Below are 24,019 nucleotides of genomic sequence, written 5' to 3' on the forward strand. Positions count from 1 at the left end.
TTCGCCTCGGTCCGGGCGCTTCGATGAGAAGCCGCCGCGCCGACCGCTGCTGTTTGCGGCGGCTGCTCCAGTTCTCCGCAGTTCTCTGCAGCTGGAAGAGAATGGCCAGGAGGAATTGAAGAAGGACTAAGAAAGCGGGAGGAGGAGGAGAGCCCATCCCGGCCAGAGGAAAGGAAGGAAAGAAGGAAAAGGGAAGAGGAGGAGGAGGAGGGGGTGGGTGGGAAAGACCAGCGGGCCCCCAGACCTCGCGCGACCTCTGCGGCAGCAGGGACTGGTCCGAAGCTTCTCCAGGGCTCCGTCCATCTCACCCCATCGCCTCCTTCCTGCTTTCCCCCCCTTCTTCGCCCGGCTAAACTTTCCCTCTTGTTCCCTATCGCCGATACGGCGGCGGCGGCGGCGGCGCAGCAAAGCGAGAGGCGCCTCCGATCCTTTGCAATTCTCTCCGAAGTTAGATAAAGCCCTGATCCTATCACTCATTAAGCAGGAGGCGCGTCGGCCGATAGATAGATAGATAGACCCACGCAGGAAATACAAGACACTCAGACTCACGCACACAGAGGCTTCTTCCACCAAGGGCGACGAAGCGCCGGAGCCCAGTTTCCCCTTGGTCGGTCGTGGGGTGGGGGGCGGCCATGGCCTCTATCTCGGCGCCGGCTGCCTGGATTCCCCGGTGAGGCTCGCTTTACGGTCGCTTCTCACGAGCGGCCAGCTCTGACTTCGCCTCTTCGGCCGCTTTCTCCGGGACCGGTCCCTTCTGCCAAGCGGAGGAAGGAGGGAGATCGAGGCAGGGTCTAAGCCGGAGCTGCTGCGAAGCCCCGGTGCAGGAGAAGAAGAAGAAGAAGAAGGGAGGAAGAGAAGGAGGAGGAGAAGAAGGAAAAGAAGAAGGAGGAGGAGGAGGAGAAGAAGACGCGGCGCCGGCGGGACTGTGTTGGATGAGTTTCTCCATGAGAGAACCCGTGATTCCTGGGACCACTATGGCTTACCACCCTTTCCTACCTCACCGGGCGCCGGACTTCCCCATGAGCGCCGTTTTGGGCCACCAGCCTCATTTTTTCCCAGCTTTGGCCTTGCCACCCAACGGAGCTGCCGCGCTTTCCTTGCCCGGCGCTTTGACCAAACCGATCATGGATCAACTGATAGGAGCGGCGGATTCCGGCCTCCCTTTTTCCGCTTTGGGACACCAAGCTGCGGCTCATTTGCGGCCTTTGAAAACCCTGGAGCCGGAAGAAGAGGTGGAAGACGACCCCAAAGTCCACCTGGAAGCCAAGGAACTGTGGGAACAATTTCACAAACGGGGGTACCGAGATGGTGATCACCAAATCGGGAAGGTAAGCGCTGGGCGGCCGCGCGGGGGGCTGTGACTTTTCAGCCGCCTTTTCCACGCCGATTCTCTTAAGAGAAACTTTCCGGCTGTTCTCTTGCGGGTTGGGGGGTGGGAAAAAACGATCGGAAAAAGGGGGGGGGGGCTCGCCGCTTTTCTGAAGGACGAAGCGAGCCCGGTCCTTGCGTAAAAGCCTCAATGCTTTTACCCAAAAGGACCCCTCCAAAATCCTCACCCACCAACCCGCAAACTTGCTTCGGCTGTCTTGGTGGGATAAGAGAAAGTTAGCCGGCTGCGTTTTGCGTTCTCTCGGAGTTTTTAAAAAAACTTTTTACGGCTGGATGCCTTCTGAGAACTCCAGCGGGTTAATTCCAGCAAAAAAAAAAAAAAAAACAAAAAAACTGGGATTTGCTTGTTTCCTTCCAAGAAAAATTGGAGAAGGAAAAAACAAAAGGATGAACTCATGAACTCAGGCCCCAAAAAAAAACAATAAAAAATTGCCTACAGCTCTTTTCTGGTCATAATTTTTTTTTTTTTAATAATAATAAAAAAAGAAATCTCTTGGGTGCCTAGTGCTGGGTGCTTCCAAATTCAAATCCAGGAAAGAAAGGAAAGGATCAGAAAAAGGGGAAAAGAAAAAAAAAGAGAGAGAGAGATTTTTTTTCCTCTTCCAATAAAAGCTGTTCCTTTTCTTTTGAATCCCAGATTTTTAAATCAGGTATAAGAGGCTCAGGCTCGCCTAGGCCTCACTGTTAAATTCTGGCACATCAAATTTTGGAGGGAAGGATCCGTGTTTTTCCCGCAGTGTAATCACCCCTCTTCCTCTTTTAAAACTTTCTAAACTGCAGTTGTTGTTTAAAGTAACAACAATCTGTTGTTTCAACAACTGTTCAACAACAGTCCTTGTTTAACGCAAAGGAGGGCTTTCCTGTTTAATGCGTACCTTAAGAATTAGGAAAAAGCTGTCCATCCTTGAATTATTTTCTTTTAATGCCGGGACAAAATATAATATTTGGGAATGTCCCCCCTTATAGGAGCTGCCTTTAAGGTCTCGGAGGGTTATAGGGATTTATTAAGACCCATTCAAAATGGTCTGAAATCAAGGAATAATTGGCGAAGAAAAGAAAACCGTTCAGAAACTGGCGGGAAGGGGTTTGCAATGTGTTTGTGTGTTTGTGTGTTTGTATGTGTGTGTGTGTTGGAGGAAATTGTTGTTTTTTTTCTCAATGGGAACCCAACAAGATTCCGTGCAGAGATTTCTATAAAGGGGTTTTGGGCCCTTCGGTTAACTCTAACCAGCAAAATATTTGCACCAACCAGCAAAATTTTTTTTGCATGTTTGGAAATGATATTTGGAAATCATGAAAAAAATAAGTTTGGAAATCATGGAAGCGAAGGGTACGACATCCCCCAATGTGAGACGTTGATATTATAAATTGATAATATTAATATAACACTCCACTTTTTTCTATAGACTTGAATGCTCAGCCTTTAAGGAACAGCGTACCCTGTGTATTACTATGCGTGTATTACTAACAGACTTTAACAGTTGAATTTTCAAATGATTCTAGGAAGAAAGGAAGGAAGGAAGGAAGGAAGGAAGGAAGGAAGGAAGGAAGGAGAATGAAAGGGAGGGAGAGGAGAAGGAGGGAAGGAGGGAAGGAGGGAAGAAGGAAGGAAGGAAGGAAGGAAGCAAAAGAAAATAAAACAATGTAATATAACATAATATCTACTTTGTCTCTAGGAGAATGTTCCCACCTTTTAAAGTGAGGTGTACGGGTCTAGATAAAAAGGCAAAATATATTTTATTGATGGACATTGTAGCCGCGGATGACTGTAGATATAAATTCCATAATTCGAGGTGGATGGTGGCTGGGAAAGCCGATCCCGAAATGCCAAAGAGAATGTATATCCATCCAGATAGCCCAGCCACGGGGTGAACAGTGGATGTCAAAAGTTGTCACCTTCCACAAACTGAAACTGACCAATAACATCTCGGACAAACATGGATTTGTAAGTGTTTTTAATTCACTTAGTGAGTTTTCCCTGAACTCCTCATCTTCCCCCTTGACATAACGCGGGTCTTCATGTAGATTATTATTATTGTTATTTATTAAACATGAAACTCAGTCACCTGAACATCTAAAAATATATCACAAATATCATTGACTGGCGCTGATGGTTGATATGGGATGCTGCCAACCTCCTAGGTATCGACAAAGTATCTTCTTAAAATATACGATGTTCTGGGCATTGCAGGAAGCTGTAATTTCTTGACGTATTTTGTAAAATACACAATACATGTAGATTATTATTATTATTATTATTATTATTATTATTATTATTATTGCTGATGCTGCTACTACTAGCAACAATAATAATATAAAATAGCACTACTAGTAGTAGTACTATTAGCTATTTGCAAAATAGGGCAACTAGAAATTCAGGCCTATTGGAAAAATGGGGCAAAGGTTTACTTCGTATTAAGAGAAACACAGATTTGTAAGTGCTTTTAATTCGCTTAGTGAGTTTTCCCTGAACTACTAAACTTTCTCCTTGACATAATGCTGGCCTTCATGTAGATGATGATGATGATTTTACTACTAGTAGTAGTACTAGTAGTAGTAGTAGTAAAAGTACTACTAGTAGTAGTATTAGCTATTTGCAAAATACGGTGACTAGAAATTCAGGCCTGTTGGAGAAACGGGGCAAAAAATAGACTTCTTTATTAGAAACGGTTGGAAATCTTTTTCTCACGCTTGAAATGGACTGTCAAATTGTAGGTTCCAGATTTTTTTTGTAATAAACTCCAGGTTTTAAAAGGAAGTTGGGGCGGGAGGATCAACCCTATCTTTTGGCCTTAGGATGGATGACCTGTTAGAATATCAGGTTCGGCTTTCTTAGGAAGGGAGTGGGAGAGAAGAATAAAATTATGAGGAGAAGGAGAATCAAATCGGCTGAATAAAAAAAAATCAAATTACCATGCGAATCTCCAAAGCGAAACTGCCCGAAATGGTAGAATCTGGCCTTTGTATATTGGGAAGAACTGAATTCTATTTAAAGTGGGGAAGGAGAAAGGAAAGGAGAAAAGAAAGCGGAAAGCGGAAAGCGGAAAGGAAAGGAAAGGAAAGGAAAGGAAAGGAAAGGAAAGGAAAGGAAAGGAAAGGAAAGGAAAGGAAAGGAAAGGAAAGGAAAGGAAAAGAAGGAAAGGAAAGGAAAGGAAAGGAAAGGAGGAAAGGAAAAAACCTCTATTGACTATGATATGGAAATAATATATTTCACGGTTAGACTTTATTTTTCAAATAGTCAATTCATATCACCATTCCTCCAAATATAATAGTTTCAATATAAAATGAGGTGGCACGCAATGTTATCCCTTTAAAATCAATTAATAGACCAGTCTTATTGAATATCTAGCTAGCTAGCTAGCTAGCTAGTCTATCTATCTATCTATCTATCTATCTATCTATCTATCTATCTATCTATCTATCTATCTATCTCTCTATCATCTTACATATATCCATGCATAGAGACATACGTATCTCTGCTCTGGCTCTCCCCGGATGGGATCCTTTCTCTTATTTTAGGCAACTTGGATCTGGATCTCTACAAATTGTGGTAGGGGAGGGAGGAAGAAAGAGGGCAGTTGGTCGGAAGTAGAATTCTTCGTAAAAAATGTCAAAATTTGCTCCCATAAAGTTCGGGGAAGCTACACAGACAGAGTGTAGATTAGAAAAAACGTTGAGTGGTTTAGATATAACGCGTGCTCCGTTTCCCCTCCATTAAATCTTGTTCTCCCAACCCCTTTTTCTTTCTTATTTTTTTTTTCCCTTCCTCTCCCTTAGACCATCTTAAACTCTATGCATAAATACCAGCCTCGGTTCCATATCGTCCGAGCCAACGATATCCTGAAGCTACCCTATAGCACATTCCGGACTTATGTCTTTCCGGAAACGGAATTCATTGCCGTCACAGCCTATCAGAACGATAAGGTAAGGGGATTGAGGTTGGAAAGGGAGTGAGTGGGGAAGGGGGGAATGTCCACCGGTGTGAGCCTCGGATAAGGCTTTGATTGGAGCAGGAAGGATTGGGAAGATACAGGTATCAAAATCTGGCATTTGGTTTCTCTTCTGCTTTTTCCCCCTCTCCTCTCCTCTCCTCTCCTCTCCTACTCCTCTCCTCTCCTCTCTTCTCTTTTTCCTTCACGCGCTTCAAAGAAACCGTGAATTAAATACCTGTTTGGTCAAGCTCATTAAAGAGGAGTGGGGTATTATTATGGGGAAAGGGTGTTAATTGAATTTATGGCTCTGAGCCTACCTTGGACTGGCGACAGCCTAAGCCGAGGGCTTCAACTCTCTCCTTGAAGGTCATTGGAGCTATGGAGCCAAAAGGAAGTTTTGACTTTCCCTTCATCTCTCCGTCTTTTTCTTTGAACTTCTTTTTTTGGTTGTTAGTGATTTGGTTGTTTGTGTATGTCTCTGGGGGTGGTGGGGTGGTATTTTCCTTTGGGTGAGGGAAGAAGCTGACTCACTGGCAATATTTAAGGGGCAATCTTTGGAAAGATGGGATTGATTGATTTATTAGTCCAATTTATAGGCCGCCCTTCTCCGGGGACTCAGGGTGGCTTACAATGCATTATAGCAATAGCCTGCATACTTTTTTTGTATATACCTGCTTATTAGGGCTTTCGCCCCCCTCCCTAAGTGGGGTTGTTCTATACAAAGCTGGCTTATTGCCCCTACAATCCGGGTCCTCACCCGGGATATGGGATAATCAGTGGCTGGTTGTCTTGGCTAGTTAGCTGCTGAAATTTTCCCCCCGATTATGCATGAGAGAGGTGGAACGTAAGAGCTTGAGGTAGCCTGAAAAGCATGGGAAAGAATTAGGTGTCTAACACCAGATCTTGATGCTCCTTTTTGTTCATTGGGCTTCTTTCACTCTAAACGAGCGGCTTGTAAAGGGGCCTTTTGTGAAGTTTTCACAAGCTTGCGAGAATGGAAAAGCTTGTTCCAGAGCGGAGGGAGGAAGGAAGGGAGGAAAAGAGAGAGAGAACAGAGGGATGGAAGGATGGATGGATGGATGGAAGGAAGGAAGGGAGGGAGGAAAGAAAGAAGGAAGGAAGGGAAGGAAGGAAGAAAAAGAGAGAGAACAGACAGATGGAAGGAAAGAAGGGGGAAGGAAAGAAGGAAGGGAAGGGAGGAAAGAAGGAAGGAAGGCAGGAAGGAAGGGGAAGGGAGGGAGAGAGGAAGGAAGGAAGGAAGGAAGGAAGGAAGGAAGGAAAAGAGAGAGAACAGACGCATGGAAGGAAGGAGGGAGGGACGGAAAGAAGGAAGGGAAGGGAGGAAGGAAGGAAGGAAGGAAGGAAGGGAAGGAAGGAAGGAAGGAAGGAAGGAAGGAAGGAAGGAAGGAAAGAAGGAAAGGAAGGAAGGCTGGTTTGATAGCTTTCACTACCTTGTGATATGTGCAATTCAGAGCCAACCTGCCCTCTGAATCAAAATGGCAGCAGGTTTGCAAAGAAATTGTGTGGAAGATGGGAAAAAGTTGTGAAGTCCGAGGTTTGTCAGACTTTCTGGTGAAAGCGGCCTAAAGGCAAAGCCACTAAGGAGTTGGTCCAAATCCTCTTTGATAGTGGTAGAGGAAGAAAGGGGGAAGGAGAGGGAAGAAATGGAGCCAGTTCCTCTAAGATAAGCTTCACGCCTTGGTCTCTGCTTGCTTGTCAAGCTCCTTTTGCAGAAGAGTGGAATTGAACAGGACTTCACCTGTCTGCAGGTGTAGGGACTTAACTAAGACCTCCTCCTCTCCAGTAGAACCCCGTTCTCCTACTCGGTGGCCAAGCCAAAAATTTGAAAGGTCTACGAATTGAAGCAGATGCTGAGAAGGCCATTCTGGTCAACAACTTGCCACTCTTCAAGAGGAGTGGAGCTTCTTGAAAGTAGAGTAGAAATACGGCCTCCTTGTCACAATTTAAAAAGCAGGGCTCCGGCTTGCCAGTCGGGGAGAAATGGATTTTCAGAAGGTCCCGAGAATCCTGTGTGTTCTTGGGTCCCACTTCTAGATAGAAAGAAAGAAAGAAAGAAAGAAAGAAAGAAAGAAAGAAAGAAGAAGAAAGAAAGAAAGAAAGAAAGAAAGAAATTCCCCGAAGAGTTCATTCAAATCTAAACTCCCTTATGCTCAATTGGGCTTCCACCGAAACTCAGCCATTGTAGGATTGAGATCTAAGCAGGAAAGTGGTGAGATTTTATTTTCTTTTTTGCTCTGAAGTGACACCCAATGATTATCCTTCCTTCCTTCTCCTTTTCACTCGCCTTCTCCTCTTTCTCCTCCTTCCCCTTTTCCTCCTTCTTTCACTTCTCCTTTCTCCTTCCCCTTCCCTTTCTCCTTCTCTCTTCTCCCTCTCCCTTCTCCCTTTTCCTTCTCCTGTCTCCCTTCTCCCTTTTTCTTCTCCCTTCTTCCCTTCTTTCTCCCTTCTCCTCCCGTATTATGAAAAAAAATCTCCTCCTCCCCCTTCTTCTCTCCATTCTCCTTTTCCTCTTTTTCCTTCTCTCCATTCTCCTTTTTCCATCTCCTTCTCTTTTTCTTCTCCTCCTTCTTCTCCCTCTCATCATCATCATCATCAGCCCAGCCGGTCATTCTCCCCATCCTCCGGTTCCAATTTCAGCATTCAAGAGTTTGCTTCACTATACCTCAGACTTATTCAGCAAATTTTCCCAAGCAGGAAGCCTTTCCAACCCAGCTTTGAAATGAAATCTTCCTTCAATCCCCCATAAAAATCAAAGCAAGGAACAGATTGTTTGGAGAAAAGCTAGAGAAGAATCTGAAGACGGAAGGGGGCCCATTAGATATTTTGTCTAGCAGATATTCTTTAAGTATGCGAGAGATAGGCACGCGCGCTGGTTATAAATCGAGATTCGAAGCCCCCTAAAAATATTTAAAGTAAAATATTTTACTTTAGCAAAGAGAGGAATCCGATGCTTTTGCAATTGAATTAAGACAGGTAAAGCCTTGAGACCATAACATGACTAATGGGCTGTGCGTTCCATTCATTCCGAGAAGAGACTAACAGTGCACTTGTCTCGCTCTCTCTCTGTGTGTGTATTTGTGTACGTGTGTATGCACACACACTCACACGCACTCACAGAGTGGGGGGGGGAGTTAGCAAAGCCCAAGCAGCCGCTAATTAGCTAAGACTGAGCAACTTGGAGTAAGGAAATGACCACAGGAACTTCATCCCCTGTGGGACCCCTTAATCCTCGCCTGAATAGCCACAAATTTGCAGCAAAGAACTATAAAGCCATTTTAAAAAAAAAAAGTGGGGGGGGGGGGAATGCCAGCCTGCTTCTGAGATTCCGTAAGCCTCTCCTTTTTATTTCTGCAAAGATCTGGACAGAAGTTTTTTTCTGGGATCTTGACTTTTCTTTTCTTTTTTTTAAGGAAAATGTTTGGTTTAAATAAATCAGGGGTTGTTGGGGGTTTTTTTTTGCCCCGCTCCTCTATAGATTTTCCCCTCCTCTTTCCTGTTATCTTTTGTGTGGCAGTCCTCAGAATCATTCGTGTTTGCACCCAAGGTTTAAGTCCTGATCTTTCTTGCTAAGCTATTAAATTACGACTGCTTGTCCCAAACCTCCGCATATTTGCAATTGTCCCCTTCTAGACTCTTACTACTGCTCTACAGAGGGCAGAAATACAACAGAAATCCACCAATTACACTATCTTTAACAGAACAAATCTATGAACTGTAACTGGACAATAAAGACATAACAGGGAGGAAAAGTTAACTAAGGGACCTAACTGGTGTAAATTTTTAGTTCTGGCTTTGCTGCATTGTAACCACTTGGTCTTTAGTGAAATATATATATATGTACCTTTCGCACCAATGGATTCCAGAGTCTTTTCTTTCCTAAGAATCCAAGTCGGGACACATGACAAATGTTTCTTTCGCTGTCCTTCTTTTTGCCAGATCACCCAGTTAAAAATCGACAATAACCCTTTTGCCAAAGGCTTCCGAGACACAGGGAATGGAAGGCGAGAAAAGAGGTAAGAAGAATACATACATTTCTATTTTCTCTTTTTTTGGGGGGTGGGGGAGCCGTCAGAGAAGCCATCAGAAAAAAAGGCCCTTAATAAAATAATAAAATAAAATAAAATAATAAAATAAAATAAAATAAAATAAATAAAATGAAATAAAAAAAATAAAAAAATAAAAAAAATAAAAAAAATAAAAAAAATAATAATAAAATAAAATAAAATAAAATAAAATAAAATAAAATAAAATAAAATAAAATAAATAATAAAAACAGAAATATTCCTTCTTTTCAGTTCCTATCGCAAAATATCCAATCGTGGTATGAACACGAGGCGAAAAGCAGGATTTGGGTTTTTTTTTTTTTTAAAAAAAAAAACTTTTAAAAGTTTGACAATGTGCGACCTTCTCTTTGGTGCTACTCAAAGGAGAAACTCTCTGCCAAGTGTAAATGCATAGCTTACGGACACATGGTCCCTATTAGTGACATGACAAAGACCGAAAAGATGTGGGATAGGCCACAATTGATAACCAAACTGGTTTTGAACGGGGGGGACGTTCAACAGATTTTGTTGGAAGAGACTGGAGTTTCTTTCAAAGAAGAAGCTCCAGTCGCCATCAAAACTGGGAAGCAGGAAATCAAAAATAACACATCTCCTCACCGGGTAAGATTTAGGTTAAGTGGCAAAAAGGCAAGGAGGGGAAAACTCACGTCAATCTGCTTCTAGCAGCTTCTATACGTTGTCTAGTTCCCTATCCGTGTGAAAATACTGTGCTTACAAGACACATTTTTATATAATTTATATTTGCTGATAAAGAAATAAAGGGAGACTAGTATAGATCTATTTCAAGCTATTTAGCTCTCATCAGTTAGCCATACCCTTACTCGGATTCGAATTTGGGCTGCCTGCATATTAGGCAGTTGTATTAACCTCTGAGCCATTAGTCTCCCTTTATTTCTTTATCAGCAAATATAAATTTGGTATAAAATGGCTTGTCGTGAATGCTTGAGGGGGCTCCTGAATTGGAGCTGAAAGGCGAAAGGGAAGCAATATGCTCCCTCCTATATTGGGGTAGACCAGGTGCTTCAACAGAAAAACACTTTATATATATATATATATATATATATATATATATATATATATATATATATATATATATATATATATATATACACATACATACATACATACATACATACATACATACATACATACATATATATATATATATATATATATATATATATATATATATATATGCATATTCTTTCTAGCCAGGTTCCACCTATGTAAGCTAAGTTGTTCTTCAGCCCTAGTTCTGTGAAATCTCATTCACAAGTTTCTGGGCTTTTTGTATCCTGCTGAAAAGCAACAACTCTGTGCTGCAATTTGGGAGTTGTTGCTTTTCAGCAGGATACAAAAAGCCCAGAAACTTGTGAATGAGATTTCACAGAACTAGGGCTGAAGAACAACTTAGCTTACATAGGTGGAACCTGGCTAGAAAGAATATGCACATAAAAGCCTATGAAAAAAGAAAAAGACTTTGTAAGGCCTTCCCTGCTCCCTCCTTTTGAAATTTTATTTCTTGACTTATTTTAATCCTGCACTTGGGCTGCATTTCTTTACAGATTGGGTCTCAAGAAGCGGTAGGGAGGATTGAAATATTAACAAGGAGGATGTGAATAGGAGGAGCAAGAGAAGGTCAGGTTTTCCTAAACCATAAGAGGATCAACATTTGCATTCAAGCGTTAAACAAGAGTTATTTTCTTGAAGCTATTACTAGAGCAAATATCTCCTGGAGATTTCAAACCGTCAGTTGGTTAGGAATTCCTCTTCTTCTCGGCCTCTTTTAAAATTTGCATCTCCCTCCACCAAAACAAATAAACCTGGATCCTCAATTGCCTGATTTCCAAACAGGCCGTGTTTTCACCCAAAACGGTTATGGCCTCATTCTGCTTGACTAGTTTAATAAGTTCAACAAATTAAGGTTAAATGTCTTGTGTGAATTCAGCTTTTGAGATGTCTGGATGCACAAACTGGCCAACCGCATTTTTTGGTCTGTCCAAACTACAGTCTGTGTAATCAATGAATGGCTTAGGGATGTTATGTATTTTTTTTTAAAGGGGGTTAATGAGATAAAAGGTGGTTTAATTAAGCCTGGATGAAGGCAGCATGCAAGCAAAGTCATACAGAGGGCTGTAAAAGATTTGGTCTGACAATTGCTTGACGAGCTTCAACAATTTAAGACAAAAATTGGCATCTGGATAATGGAGGCTTCCAGTTTCCATCACTTGAAACCAGAATGGCCTATAAACAAAGCAGAATGAGATTGGTAAATCCCAAATATTTAAAAGTCTGATTGTTCAAACTTGCTTTGAGAGTTTCATCCTACGGTGATGATGTCAGCCTGGGAACAAGGGCTCAAATGTACACATACAGGTAGTCCTCGATTTATGACCACAATGGAGCCCAGAATTTACGCTGCTAAGCGAGAAATTTGTTAAGTGGATTTTGTCTCATTTTATGACTTGTCTTGCCACATTGGTTAAGCGAATCACTGGGATTGTTAAATCCGTCACATGGTTATTAAGTGAATCTGACTTTTTTTTTTTTTTAATTTGATTTATATGCCGCCCTTCTCCGGAGTCTCAGGGCGGCGTAGAGTGCATTAAGCAATAGCCTTCATAGTTTTGTATATTTTTATACAAAGTCAGCTTATTGCCCCCACAAACTGAGTCCTCAATTTACCTACCTTAGAAAGGATGGAAGGCTGAGTCAACCTTGAGCCTGGCGAGATTCGATCTTACTTTAATTGCAGACAGTTGGTGTTAAATTACAGTGCTTAGTCTGTTGAGCTACCCAGGCTCCTTCCCCATTGAATTTGCTTCTCAGAAGGTCGTAAAAAGGGGGATCACCCTTTTCATGTGGAAACCCCCCCCCTCCCCCGGGATGCAGCCATGGTCATTCGTGTGAAAAACTTTTTTCCACTACCGTTGTAAATCTGTTGTAAGTCGAGGATTATCTGTACCATAGACAACCTTATTCTTAAGCCCATTCTAAAAATACAGGTTTTGGCTGACTTGAAGATTTCTCTCAACCTTTCGGATCGACTTGATTTAAAGGGTGGCAGGCTGGAATTTAGGGAGAAAAGGAAACCCACAAATGTTGGTCAACCTTTCATGGAATTGATGGGTTTTTGGTTTAGGACAGCTGGCGATTCCAGATGTTGTGATCCAAATCAGCCACGCTTGATGGGTTAGCGTGTGTTGTGTGAAGCTGTGGCAGGTTGGGCCACACCTGGCTAATATGCCCGTCTATGAGCATAAGAAAGATTTAATTTTTGGTTTTTTACCTGGCTAAACCTGGCTCAGTGGTTAAGACACTGAGCTTGTTGATCGAAAGGTTGGCAGTTCAACGGTTCGAATCCCTAGCGTTGCATAACGGGGTGAGCTCCCGTGACTTGTCCCAGCTTCTGCCAACCTAGCAGTTCGAAAGCACGTAAAAAAAAATGCAAGTAGAAAAATAGGGACCACCTTTGGTGGGAAGGGAACAGCGTTCCGTGCGCCTTTGACGTTGAGTCATGCCGGCCAAATGACCACGGAGACGTCTTCGGACAGCGCTGGCTCTTCGGCTTTGAAACGGAGATGAGCACCGCCCCCTAGAGTCGGGAACGACTAGCACAGATGTGCGAGGGGAACCTTTACCTTTACCTTTTTAAACCAAGAATGCTTTGTATGGTTTGTGGAATCCGTCCTACCAAAACTCATCCCCCTTTTCTTTTGTCTTCCTAGAAAGCAGCTGACTCTTCAGTCCATGAGAGTTTACGATGAGAGGCAGAAAAAAGAGACTTCGGATGAATCTTCCAGCGAGCAAACGGCCTTTAAATGTTTTGCTCAGTCCACATCTCCGGCTGTGTCTGCCGTGGGTACCTCTAATCTTAAAGGTGAGCTGCTTTCCCCACTGTTTCCACACTGGAGTAAGAGCAAGAGCTGTCCTACCTTCTTATTGATGAGTAGTTGCAAATTTTCTGGCTGATGGGGATGAACAAAAAAAAACCTTCTTGATTTAAAAAAAAAATTGAATCTCGAAAACACCCCAATCTTAAAATGTAACTTGGTTTCTCTCACTTGGCCAGTCGTTCTCATTCTCTCTCTCTCTCTCCCTCTCCCACTCCCTGTCTCTGTCTCTCCCTCCCTCCCTCCCTCCCTCCCTCTCCCTCTCCCTGTCTCTCCCTCTCCTTCTCCCTCTCCCTCTCCCTGTCTCTGTCTCTCCCTCCCTCCCTCTCCCTGTCTCTCCCTCTCCTTCTCCCTCTCCCTCTCCCTGTCTCTGTCTCTCCCTCCCTCCCTCCCTCTCCCTCTCCCTGTCTCTCCCTCTCCTTCTCCCTCTCCCTCCCTGTCTCTGTCTCTCCCTCCCTCCCTCTCCCTCTCCCTGTCTCTCCCTCTCCTTCTCCCTCTCCCTCTCCCTGTCTCTGTCTCTCCCTCCCTCCCTCCCTCTCCCTCTCCCTGTCTCTCCCTCTCCTTCTCCCTCTCCCTCTCCCTGTCTCTGTCTCTCCCTCCCTCCCTCTCTCCCTCTCCCTCCCTCTCTCCCTCCCCCTCTCCCTCTGTCTCTGTCTCTCTCTCTCTCTCTCCCTCTCCCTCTCCCTGTCTCTCTCTCTCCTTCTCCCTCTCCCTCTCCCTGTCTCTCTCTCTCCTTCTCCCTCTCCCTCTCCCTGTCTCTGTCTCTCCCTCCCTCCCTCTCCCCCTCTCCCTCCCTCTCTCCCTCCCCCCCTCTCCCTCTCCCTGTCTCTGTCTCTCTCTCTCCCTCCCTGAAACTTACTGAACAACAGTCTGGCTTAGCAACAGCAATGTTGGCTCCATTGTTGTTGTAAGTCAAGGACTATCTGTACTCCAAAGCTGGTGTCCCAGAGATCTGCGCATTTCCCCATAGCCTTGGCTGTCCAGATTGCTCTGATTTTGCTATGCTATAGTAGGAAGGAATGCCCCTTTTTTATTTGACACACTCGTGTGTTTTTTTAAAAAGTTTGAACATTGCCTCTGTGTGTTTGTGTGTGTTTGTGAGGGTGTGCAGCAAACACTGCCCCAGGATTCCACATTCATGATTCTTGTTGCGGATGGAAAGAAAAGACACTGTTTATTCCAACACCAGATGCCCGGATTAAAAGTTGGAGAAATAATGCTGTTCTTTCTCAGTCCTTCAGCCTCACCCCACACACTTCAGAGGGAAGTTTATTATAAAAATAAGAAGATGGTTCATTCCATAAGTGTCCCAAATGCTGCTTTTTTTCAAGAGGCAGCTGGACTTTCTGGTTTTTTCTTTGAAGACCTTTCGCTTCTCATCCAAGAAGCTTCTTCAGATCCGACTGAATGGTGGATGATGGTCATTGACCAGAATATAAACCCTTCCCTTCCCCACCATCCAGTCCAGAGATTGAAGAAGCTTCTTGGATGAGAATTTGACAGTGTTGTGAGAATTAGGTTTTAATAATGACAACTAATAATAATAATAGTAATAAATAATATAGATAGATGTTTAGAGATAGATAGAGGATAGAGGATAGAGAATAGAATGGAATGGAATGGAACAGAATGAAGAGTAGAGTAGAGTAGAGTAGAGTAGAGTAGAGTAGAATAGAATAGAATAGAATAGAATAGAATAGAATAGAATAGAATAGAATAGAATAGAATAGAATAGAATTCTTTATTGGCCAAGTGTGATTGGACATACAAGGAATTTGTCTTGGTGCATACACTCTCAGAATACATAAAAGATACATTCGTCAAGAATCATAAGGTATAACACTTAATGATAGTCATAGGGAAAAACAGTCAATATAAATCTTAAGGATATAATATCTAGAATAATATCTATAATATCTAGAAAATAGTGGATGAAATCTCTTTCTCTGGCCTCTCTTCTGGATTAGACAGTGTTACTGCCAAGACCCAAGTAGATCAAAAACTTCAGTGAAAATTAGATCAGGATCTTGAGTTGGAATTGAAAAAAACCTGGATGACTTCCAAGTCCAGAGGAAAACTGAATTGTAAGCATGGGACTCCATCTGACTTACTCAACCGAGTTAGGAAATTTCGGTTCTCAGTTGGTTGGGAGAGTAAGAGAAGGCGGCCTTCTCTTCTGAGGAATATCTTAGGGGACTCCTGAGGAACATCTTGTGGGATTCCTCTTCTGAGGAACATCTTGTGGGACTCCTCTTCTGAGGAACATCTTGTGGGACTCCTCTTCTGAGGAACATCTTGTGGGACTCCTCTTCTGAGGAACATCTTGTGGGACTTCTCTTCTGAGGAACATCTTGTGGGACGCAAGTGGGAAGCCTTTCTCTGTGGTCTTTTCTCCTTCCTTTTCCCACCCTCTCTCTTTCTCTTCTCAGACCTGTGTCCCAGCGATGGCGAAAGCGACTCAGAGAGCAAAGAGGACCCCATGGAAGCCAATGAAGTCGGGAAGATCTCGACCACCACGGCCAACCTCGCCCCCCACAGCAGCTCCTCCTTGGGAGGAGGAGATGATGGGACAAACCTTCGAGAAGGGGGGAAGAACAGCCCTTCCAAAGCTCCCCTTTTCCCACCGGACTCGGCCAGCAGCAGCCGAGAGAGCCTCTCGAAAGTGCCTCCAGATTCCCAGCATAGTCCAGCCACCATTTCTTCTAGCACCCGGAATTTGGGCGGTGGCGGTGGAGAAGAACGCAAGAACCAGGAGGAATGCAGGCTCCTGAACAAAGAACCCTTCGCGCCTTTAACCGTTCAGACGGACAATCCCGGGCACCTGGCTCAAAATCATCTTTCCAACCTCACATTTCCCCATGGCCTGGCCAGCCAACAGTTCTTCAACCCTCTGAGCAATGGGCATCCTTTTCTCCTCCATCCTAGCCAGTTTGCCATGGGTGGAGCTTTCTCGGGCATGGCTGGCATGGGGCCTCTGTTGGCCACAGTCTCCGGGGCGACGTCAGCAGGAGTTACCGGTCTAGACAATACGGCGATGGCCACAGCAGCTGCCCAGGGATTAAGTGGGGTTTCGGCGGCAGCAGCTGCAGCTGCCTTACCGTTCCATTTTCAACAGCACGTCCTGGCTTCACAGGTAAGACGCTCGTGTGTGTATGTCTGTATGTGTGCGTGCATATGTTTCTTTCTCTCTCTGTGTGTGTGTGATTTCTCCTCTTCCATAAAGCAGGTATGCAATGGCTATTTGGCAGGGGGTGAAAAAATCCAGCAGGTTCTGACAGGTTCTGGAGAACCGGTAGCGGAAATTTTGAGCAATTCCAAGAATAGGCAAATGCCATCTGTGGCTGGCCCCAGAGTGGAGAGGGAATGGGGATTTTGCAGTATCCTTCCCCTGGAGTGGGGTGGGAATGGAGATTTTGCAGTATCCTTCCCCCAGAAATGGGGATTTTGTAGTATCCATCCCCTGGAGTGGGGAGGGAATGGGGATTTTGCAGTATCCTTTCCCTGGAGTGGGGAGGGAATGGAGATTTTGCAGTATCCTTCCCCTGGAGTGGGGAGGGAATGGGGATTTTGCAATATCCTTCCCATGAAGTAGGGTGAGAATGGAGGTTTTGCAATATCCTTCCCCCAGGAATTTATTTATTTATTGAATTTATATACCACCCTTCTCCCCGAAGGGACTCAGGGCAGTGAACAGCCGAAAATTAAAATAACATACAATATAAAAGTTAAGATAACTAAAAATAAATTAAATTAATCGGCCTCCCAATTTAAAACCCCAAGCTATACAATTAAAAAACTAACCCATAAAACCTGGAATGGGGAGGGAATGGGGATTTTGCAGTGTCCTTCCCCTGCCACGCTCACCAAGCCACACCACGCCCACCGAGCCATGCCCACAGAACCGGTAGCAAAAAGAAATTTAGATTTCACCACTGCTCTTTGGGCGTCCAGCAAGTCAGACCTTTGCTCCAACTACCTGTAGCATCAATGGGATTTATCGCCTTCTTGGCTTTGTCGTGTCCCCCACCCCTAAACCTCAGAGGGACCAAAGAAACTTCATTTATTGCAAACTCTGGTTCATGGGAGGGAACCGGTTGGCCATTCTCATGGCGGTTTGTCTTACAACTGGGGTTTCTGGCTGAGGCTGAGATGTGATCCCACCCCTTTGGTGGTTTGAGTCCTAAGCTTTGGGGGTCAGGGGAAACCCCCCCATGGTTCTGTGAGATGGGTGGACCAGACCCTACATGTCACGACTTAGAGCAGTGTTTCTCAATCTCAGCGAGTTTAAGACGTGTGGACTTCAATTCCCAGAATTCCCCAGCCAGCTGGCTGGAGAATTCTGGGAATTAAAGTCCACACGTCTTAAACTCGCTGAGATTGAGAAACACTGATTTAGAGAGACGGGTCTAAATTTAAAAAAGGGGTTTCCACCACAGCCACTGGGTTCTTGCTTTATGCAGAAACGGCTGATGCAATTTAACAATCAAAAAATTAAAAACCAGTTTGCAAAAAAAAAAAAAAAAAAAAAGGCCAGCTACTGTACTTAGGAGTCTTCTGGGATAGCTTCCTATTTGCACAGGAAAAAGTGAGGCAAATCTTCCAAAGGAAAACTCACCATTTTAAAGGGGGTGTTTGCAGGTGGCCCGGGGAGGGGGGGTGGCAGGGGGAGTGAGGAGGGGAAGTAAATTTGTGGCTGCAGTTCTGTGTGGGGTATGTGTGATTCATTCATTTTTTAAAAACAAAAATAGTTTTCCCCCCCCACCTCTTTTTTTTTTCAAATTCAGGAAAGTTGAGGTTCCCTTTTGTTGAGGGAGGGAGATGGGGGGCAAGAGGGACAGGGAGGGAGAGCGGGAGAGAGGGGAAGAGAGGGAAAGAGAGGGAGGGAAGGGGAGAGAGCGAGAGAGGGAGGGAGAGAAAGAGAGAGAAAAGAGGGAGGGGAGGGAGGGGGAGATAGGGAAGGAGGGAGAGAAAGAGAGTGGAGAGAGAGAGAAGAGAGAGAGGGAGAGGGAGAGAGGGAAGGGGAGAGAGGGAGAGGGAAAGAGGGAAGGAAGGGGAGAGAGAGTGAGTGAGAGAGAGAGAGAAGAGAGAAAAGGAGGGAGAGAGAGGGAAGGAGGGAGAGAAAGAGAGTGGAGAGAGAGAGTAGAGAGAGAGGGAGAGGGAGAGAGGGAACGAGAGCTAGGGAGAGGGAGGGAGAGAAAGAGAGGGAAAAAAGAAGGAGGGGGAGAGAGAGAGGTAGGGAGGGAGTGGGGTAGAGAGGGAAGGAGGTAGAGAAAGAGTGGAGAGAGAGAGAAGAGAGAGAGAGAGAGAGAGAGATGCAGATAGGAATTAAAAAATAAATTCTGCAGTCAGATTGGCCATCTAAGCAAACATTCCCTCTCTGTCAGTCCAACTGGTTTCCCAGGCTGGTGAAAATAGGGAGGTGTGTTAGACAGATACGTTCAACCCCTTGAGTCCTTTATACAAAACAACAACAATAATAATAATAAACGTGGGATTAAAACAGAACATCTTTTTTTTAAAAAAAAAAATATTTAACTTGCTTAAGGAAAGAGACAAGCCTTGGCCCAGGCTGACTCCTGTTTAAAAATTTGCTTCGGCTTTCTACAGCTCATCCTTGGCACCGTGCCCGAGTTATGGGGTTTATTCGAAGCTTCAGGTCTAGGGGAACCCCACAAACAGGTCGTTTCACAAATCGGATTAAGGGCCAGCAATCAAGTATCAGCTTGTGTACCTTCCCTTCTACCTACCTACCTCCTACCGAAAGAACTTCAGCGTTTCGGAAGGCTCCTCCAAAGTATAAGCTATCTTCCCAGCCTTTTTCTTCACTTAAGAAAACTTAAGTGGGGTTTTTTGTTTGTTTTTTTGGAACTGGGTCAAAGAAGGGCTAGCGGGGAGGAAGAACAGTGGCCAGGAAATGCCCAACCTAGTCTGTCGTTTCCCACTTTTATCCTTGGCTTGGTAGTTTTCTGGGCCCCGTTCGTGGCTGTCGTTTGTTTCCCCCCTCCTCTGGCTACAACCATCAACGATTCCTTGGCCCGAGCCAGCAAAAAGTCAATCAGCACCTTGAGAGAGAGAGAGAGAGAGAGAGAGAGAGAGAGAGAGAGAGAGAGACGGATGATTGAATGGAGAGCAGAGTGCAAACTTGATTTTGGCTCTGGTTTCCCAGGCTCGGCTTCCAACTAACCAACCAACTGCGGCTGGCTCTCCTTAAGCCAGAAAATGAAGTGGGATTTGGCGGACAAAAACACCTGGCAAACTAGGCGCTTTAGCATCTCAGGCGTATATCCCAGGGCACCTTTTTGGCAGCGTGGGCCTTTTGTCTTCCTAATAAGTCCCAAGTTCTTTCCCCTACCTCCCCCATGGAAAAAAGCCCGGAGACTTGGAAGCCAGATTTTTCTTAAGCTGGCGAGATTTCTTGCTGGGAGATACAGAAACCTCTGCCATAGGGGCCATCAGCCAGGAGGGTGAGGCTAATGGGACCTGTAGTTTGGGAGCAGCTGGAGGGATGCCCTCCTTTCCAGATGCACCTGGGGAAGACGGGGAGGGGAAATGGATTGAATGCGAGGCCGGGGGGGGGGGGGGGGGGCGGAATAGACAGCCCTCCAGGAATGGGAGAATCTGAATTTATCTCTGTTTCTATAGCAATTATTCGATCTTTTATTGAGACCAGAATAAAAATTAAAGCATTAAAATAAAATATCTCAATAGTAATAGTAATAGTAATAGTAGTAGTAGTAGTAGTAGTAGTAGTAGTAGTAGTAGTAGTAGTAGTATCACGACCTGGCCATCAAAGCTACACAGCTATGGATGAAACATATAACAGTGATACCCATTGTCATCGGGGCACTTGGTACCATGTCCAAGAATTTTATAAGATACATCTACAAATTGCAGCTTCCTGCAATGCCACCAGCGGAACTGCAAAAAACTGCGTTGCTCAGAACATCGTATATTTTAAGAAGATACTTGGTTGATACCTAGGACGCTGGCAGCAACCCGTATCAACCATTAGCACCAGTCAATGGTATTTGTGATACGTTTTTAAATGTTCCGTTGACTTGAGTTTCATGTTTAATGAATAAAAGAGATAATAATAATGAAGATGATGATGCAAATTATTTGCAGACGGAAGTTGAGCGGTTATGGAGGAAGAAATCAATGGATGTACCAATAGTAATAGAGCAATTCTTGGAGCAATACTCAAAGGGCTGCCATGGAAATGTTGAATTTATTAGACCTGAGTATCCTGACTTTTTTTTTTTTTTAATTTGATTTATATGCCGCCCTTCTCCGGAGACTCAGGGCGGCTTACAACGTGCTCAGCAATAGCCTTCATCCTTTTGTATATTTTATACAAAGTCAGCTTATTGCCCCCACAAACTGGGTCCTCAATTTACCTACCTTAGAAAGGATGGAAGGCTGAGTCAACCTTGAGCCTGGCGAGATTCGATCTTACTTTAATTGCAGACAGCTGGTCTTAATAACCAGCTTAATAACAGGGTGCCTTAGACCACTGTACTACCAAGGCTCTTTGCAAAAAAAAACAACAACAACCCATCTTACTTGGAACTGCCTTTACATTCAGATGCTACCTTAATAGCTCTAAGGTCCTTGGTTAGGACTTGAACTGTTAAGTTTTTACCAGCCCAAACTGGGAATCAAACTGAAGATTAAATCTTAAATAATAATAGTAGTATACGTAATGTGCTTATTTGTTCCTGACACTCCTTAAGCCTCTGTGTGTGTGTGTGTGTGTGTGTGTATAATCTCTCTCTCTTTCTCTCCCTCCCTCCCCCTCCCCCTCTCCTCCCTCTCTATCTCCCTCCCTCCCTCCCCCTCTCTCTTTCTCCTTCTGTCCATCCCTGGTACTCATGGAAGAGTCTTTGTGTGTGTTTGTCTTTGCGTGTGTTTGCACCTGCTTCCACGAATGCCAGGGACCTCCGAGCCCTGAACCCTTAACCCTAAGACATTTGTTCTGCACCAAGACGCTTCTCTTGGCCAAAGAAAGGGCTGGTTTCCTGGACTTAATTCATAGGTTTGCCCCCTCCTGACCCTTACTCCATCAGTAAAGCACAACAACAGGGCGGAGTCATCACAACAGGGCAGCTACTCCAGGGATGGCTTGGTGGTTGTGGGAAAGGGGAACGTCCTTGGTGGGTCGACCCACTGCTTGTGCTGACCAGGCAGCCCGGTTGACCCACTGTCTATGCTGTCCACGCAACCTGGTTGACCCATTGCCTATGCTGTCCACGCAACCTGGTTGACCCACTGCCTATGCTGTCCATGCAACCTGGTTGACCCACTGCCTATGCTGTCCATGCAACCTGGTTGACCCACTGCCTATGCTGTCCATCCAACCTGGTTGACCCACTGCCTATGCTGTCCATGCAGCCTGGTTGACTCACTGCCTATGCTGTCCATTCAACCTGGTTGACCCACTGCCTATGCTGTCCATGCAACCTGGTTGACCCACTGTCTATGCTGATCATGCAACCTGGTTGACCCATTGCCTATGCTGTCCACGCAACCTGGTTGACCCACTGCCTATGCTGATCACGCAACCTGGTTGACCCACTGCCTATGCTGTCCATTCAACCTGGTTGACCCACTGCCTATGCTGTCCATGCAACCTGGTTGACCCACTGTCTATGCTGATCACGCAACCTGGTTGACCCACTGCCTATGCTGTCCACGCAACCTGGTTGACCCATTGCCTATGCTGTCCACGCAACCTGGTTGACCCACTGCCTATGCTGCCCATTCAACCTGGTTGACCCACTGCCTATGCTGATCATTCAACCTGGTTGACCCACTGTCTATGATGATCACACAATTTGGTTGACTCACTGCCTATGCTGACCACGCAGCCTGGTTGACCCACTAATGCTGACGTGGTTGACCCACTACCTGTACTGGCCCGACAGCCTGGTTGACCCACTGCCAGGCAAGATCGTGCTTGTGGGGTGGGACGGGGGACTGTTGGGAGCTTTTCCCCCCACTCCCACCCTCCCCAGCCCACCCCACCCACCCACCCCCGTCGTCGCCCCTCTGACTGTCTCTCGCTCTTCTTTTGCAGAGCCTGGCGATGTCTCCCTTCGGCAGCCTCTTCCCCTACCCTTACACCTACATGGCGGCGGCGGCGGCAGCCTCGACGGCCGCCCCGATGCACCGACACCCGCCTTTCCTGAACGCCGCCGTGCGCCCTCGCCTGCGTTACAGCCCTTACTCCCTCTCGGTGCCTCTGCCGGACAGCAGCAGCGGAGGCGGAGGCGGCGGCAGCAGCTTGCTCACCACCGCTCTGCCGCCTTCGCTGGTTGGTGGCACGGAAGGCAAAGGCAGAGCTTTAGCGCCCAGCCCCGGCTTGGGAGCCTTGGATTCCTCCGGTTCCGAGCTGAACAGCCGCTCTTCAACGCTCTCGTCCTCCGGCTCGGATAAGGAAGCCACCAGCGAGCTGCAAAACATCCAGCGCTTAGTGAGTGGACTCGAGTCGAAGCAGGACAGAGCCAGGAGTGGGTCGCCCTAGTGGGGAGGGGGGAGACCGCCCTCCCCCTCCCACCCCCTACAGTATGGGGGAGGGGCACCTCCAGCTTCTCCCCCCCCTCCCCCCACTCCACGCCTTGTGGGCCCATCCGGCCTCTCCAAGCTTGGCCAGCGGGGATTTTGTGTGTGGGGCTGGGGTCCCGCTGGGGATGGAAGGAAGGAAGGAGGGCCCAGGAGCTGATGGACGGACGGACGGACGGGCGGGGTGGGGGTGGGGCGCTGCTGGAAGCTGCTATGAACCACTGTTTTGTCCACTGGAGGCAGGTGTGAATTCTGGGGTCCTCTCCCCTTCCATCCCCCTTTTCTTCGGGTTTTTGTTTTGTTGGGTTTTTTTGGGGGGGGGGGAGGGGTTCCTGCCTCCCCTTAAAGATCAAAACAGAGACGGGCAGAGAAAATGGGGAACCTCTTTTTTGTGGGGGGGCGGGGTTCCCCGATGGAGAATTTGTTTGTTTCGGGGTTGTTGTTTTGTTCGCGTAGAAGTTCCTTCGAAAATCAAGCCGAAAAAGGGGGGGCAGGGAAGGAGAAAAAAGCGAAGCCTTTTAATATTTTGGGGGGGGGGCGCAAGGCGGGTGTCTGCGGCTATAGTTTGTTTATTTTTGCATGGTTCGTTCCAAAACTCTTAATTTTGTGAAAGCCCCCCCCCCTCACGTTCCATAAACGCTTGCTTAAGGTCCCCAGAGCATTAAATATGTATGTATGTGTGTGTGTAGATATGTGTGTAGATATGTACATACATATGTACATACATACGTGTGTGTGTGTTGAATATATATATATATATATATATATATATATATATATATATATATATATATATATATATTGTATGTATGTATGTATGTATGTATGTATGTATGTATGTATTTCTCTTTAGCCAGGTTCTTCCCACGTAAACCAAGATTTTTATGCAGCCCTAATTCAGTGAAATCACAATCCACTAGTTCCTAGGTTTTTGTTTTTTTTCTGGCAGCCAGCAAACACTCTGCTGCCCATTGGGAGACTAATGGCAGCAGGGAGCTTGTTGGCTGCCTGAAAAGAGCCTAGAAACTAGTGGATTGTGATTTCACTGAACTAGGGCTGCATAAAAATCTTGGTTAAGTAGGAAGAACCTGGCTAAAGAGAAGTACACATAAACGCCTACAAAAAGAAAACAATATATATGTGTGTGTGTGTGTACATG

The 24,019-nt window shown here is 45.5% G+C and overlaps 1 protein-coding gene across 1 annotated transcript; it reads left to right on the forward strand.

The window, feature by feature from the left end:
* The first annotated feature begins 902 nt into the window (after positions 1 to 902).
* On the forward strand, positions 903 to 22,905 carry TBX3 (T-box transcription factor 3). The gene is given in 10 exon segments (XM_070956627.1): positions 903 to 1,295; positions 1,297 to 1,328; positions 3,066 to 3,255; positions 3,257 to 3,334; positions 5,167 to 5,313; positions 9,279 to 9,355; positions 13,135 to 13,286; positions 15,729 to 15,836; positions 15,885 to 16,432; positions 22,376 to 22,905. Coding segments are annotated over 10 exon segments (2,142 nt in total). The 5' UTR covers positions 903 to 932; the 3' UTR covers positions 22,823 to 22,905.
* Positions 22,906 to 24,019: the final 1,114 nt, after the last annotated feature.

This window comes from Pituophis catenifer, unplaced genomic scaffold, assembly GCF_029215685.1.
Source record: "Pituophis catenifer annectens isolate HBS135680 unplaced genomic scaffold, rPitCat1.0.hap2 SCAF_265, whole genome shotgun sequence".
NCBI classification, from domain to species: domain Eukaryota; kingdom Metazoa; phylum Chordata; class Lepidosauria; order Squamata; family Colubridae; genus Pituophis; species Pituophis catenifer.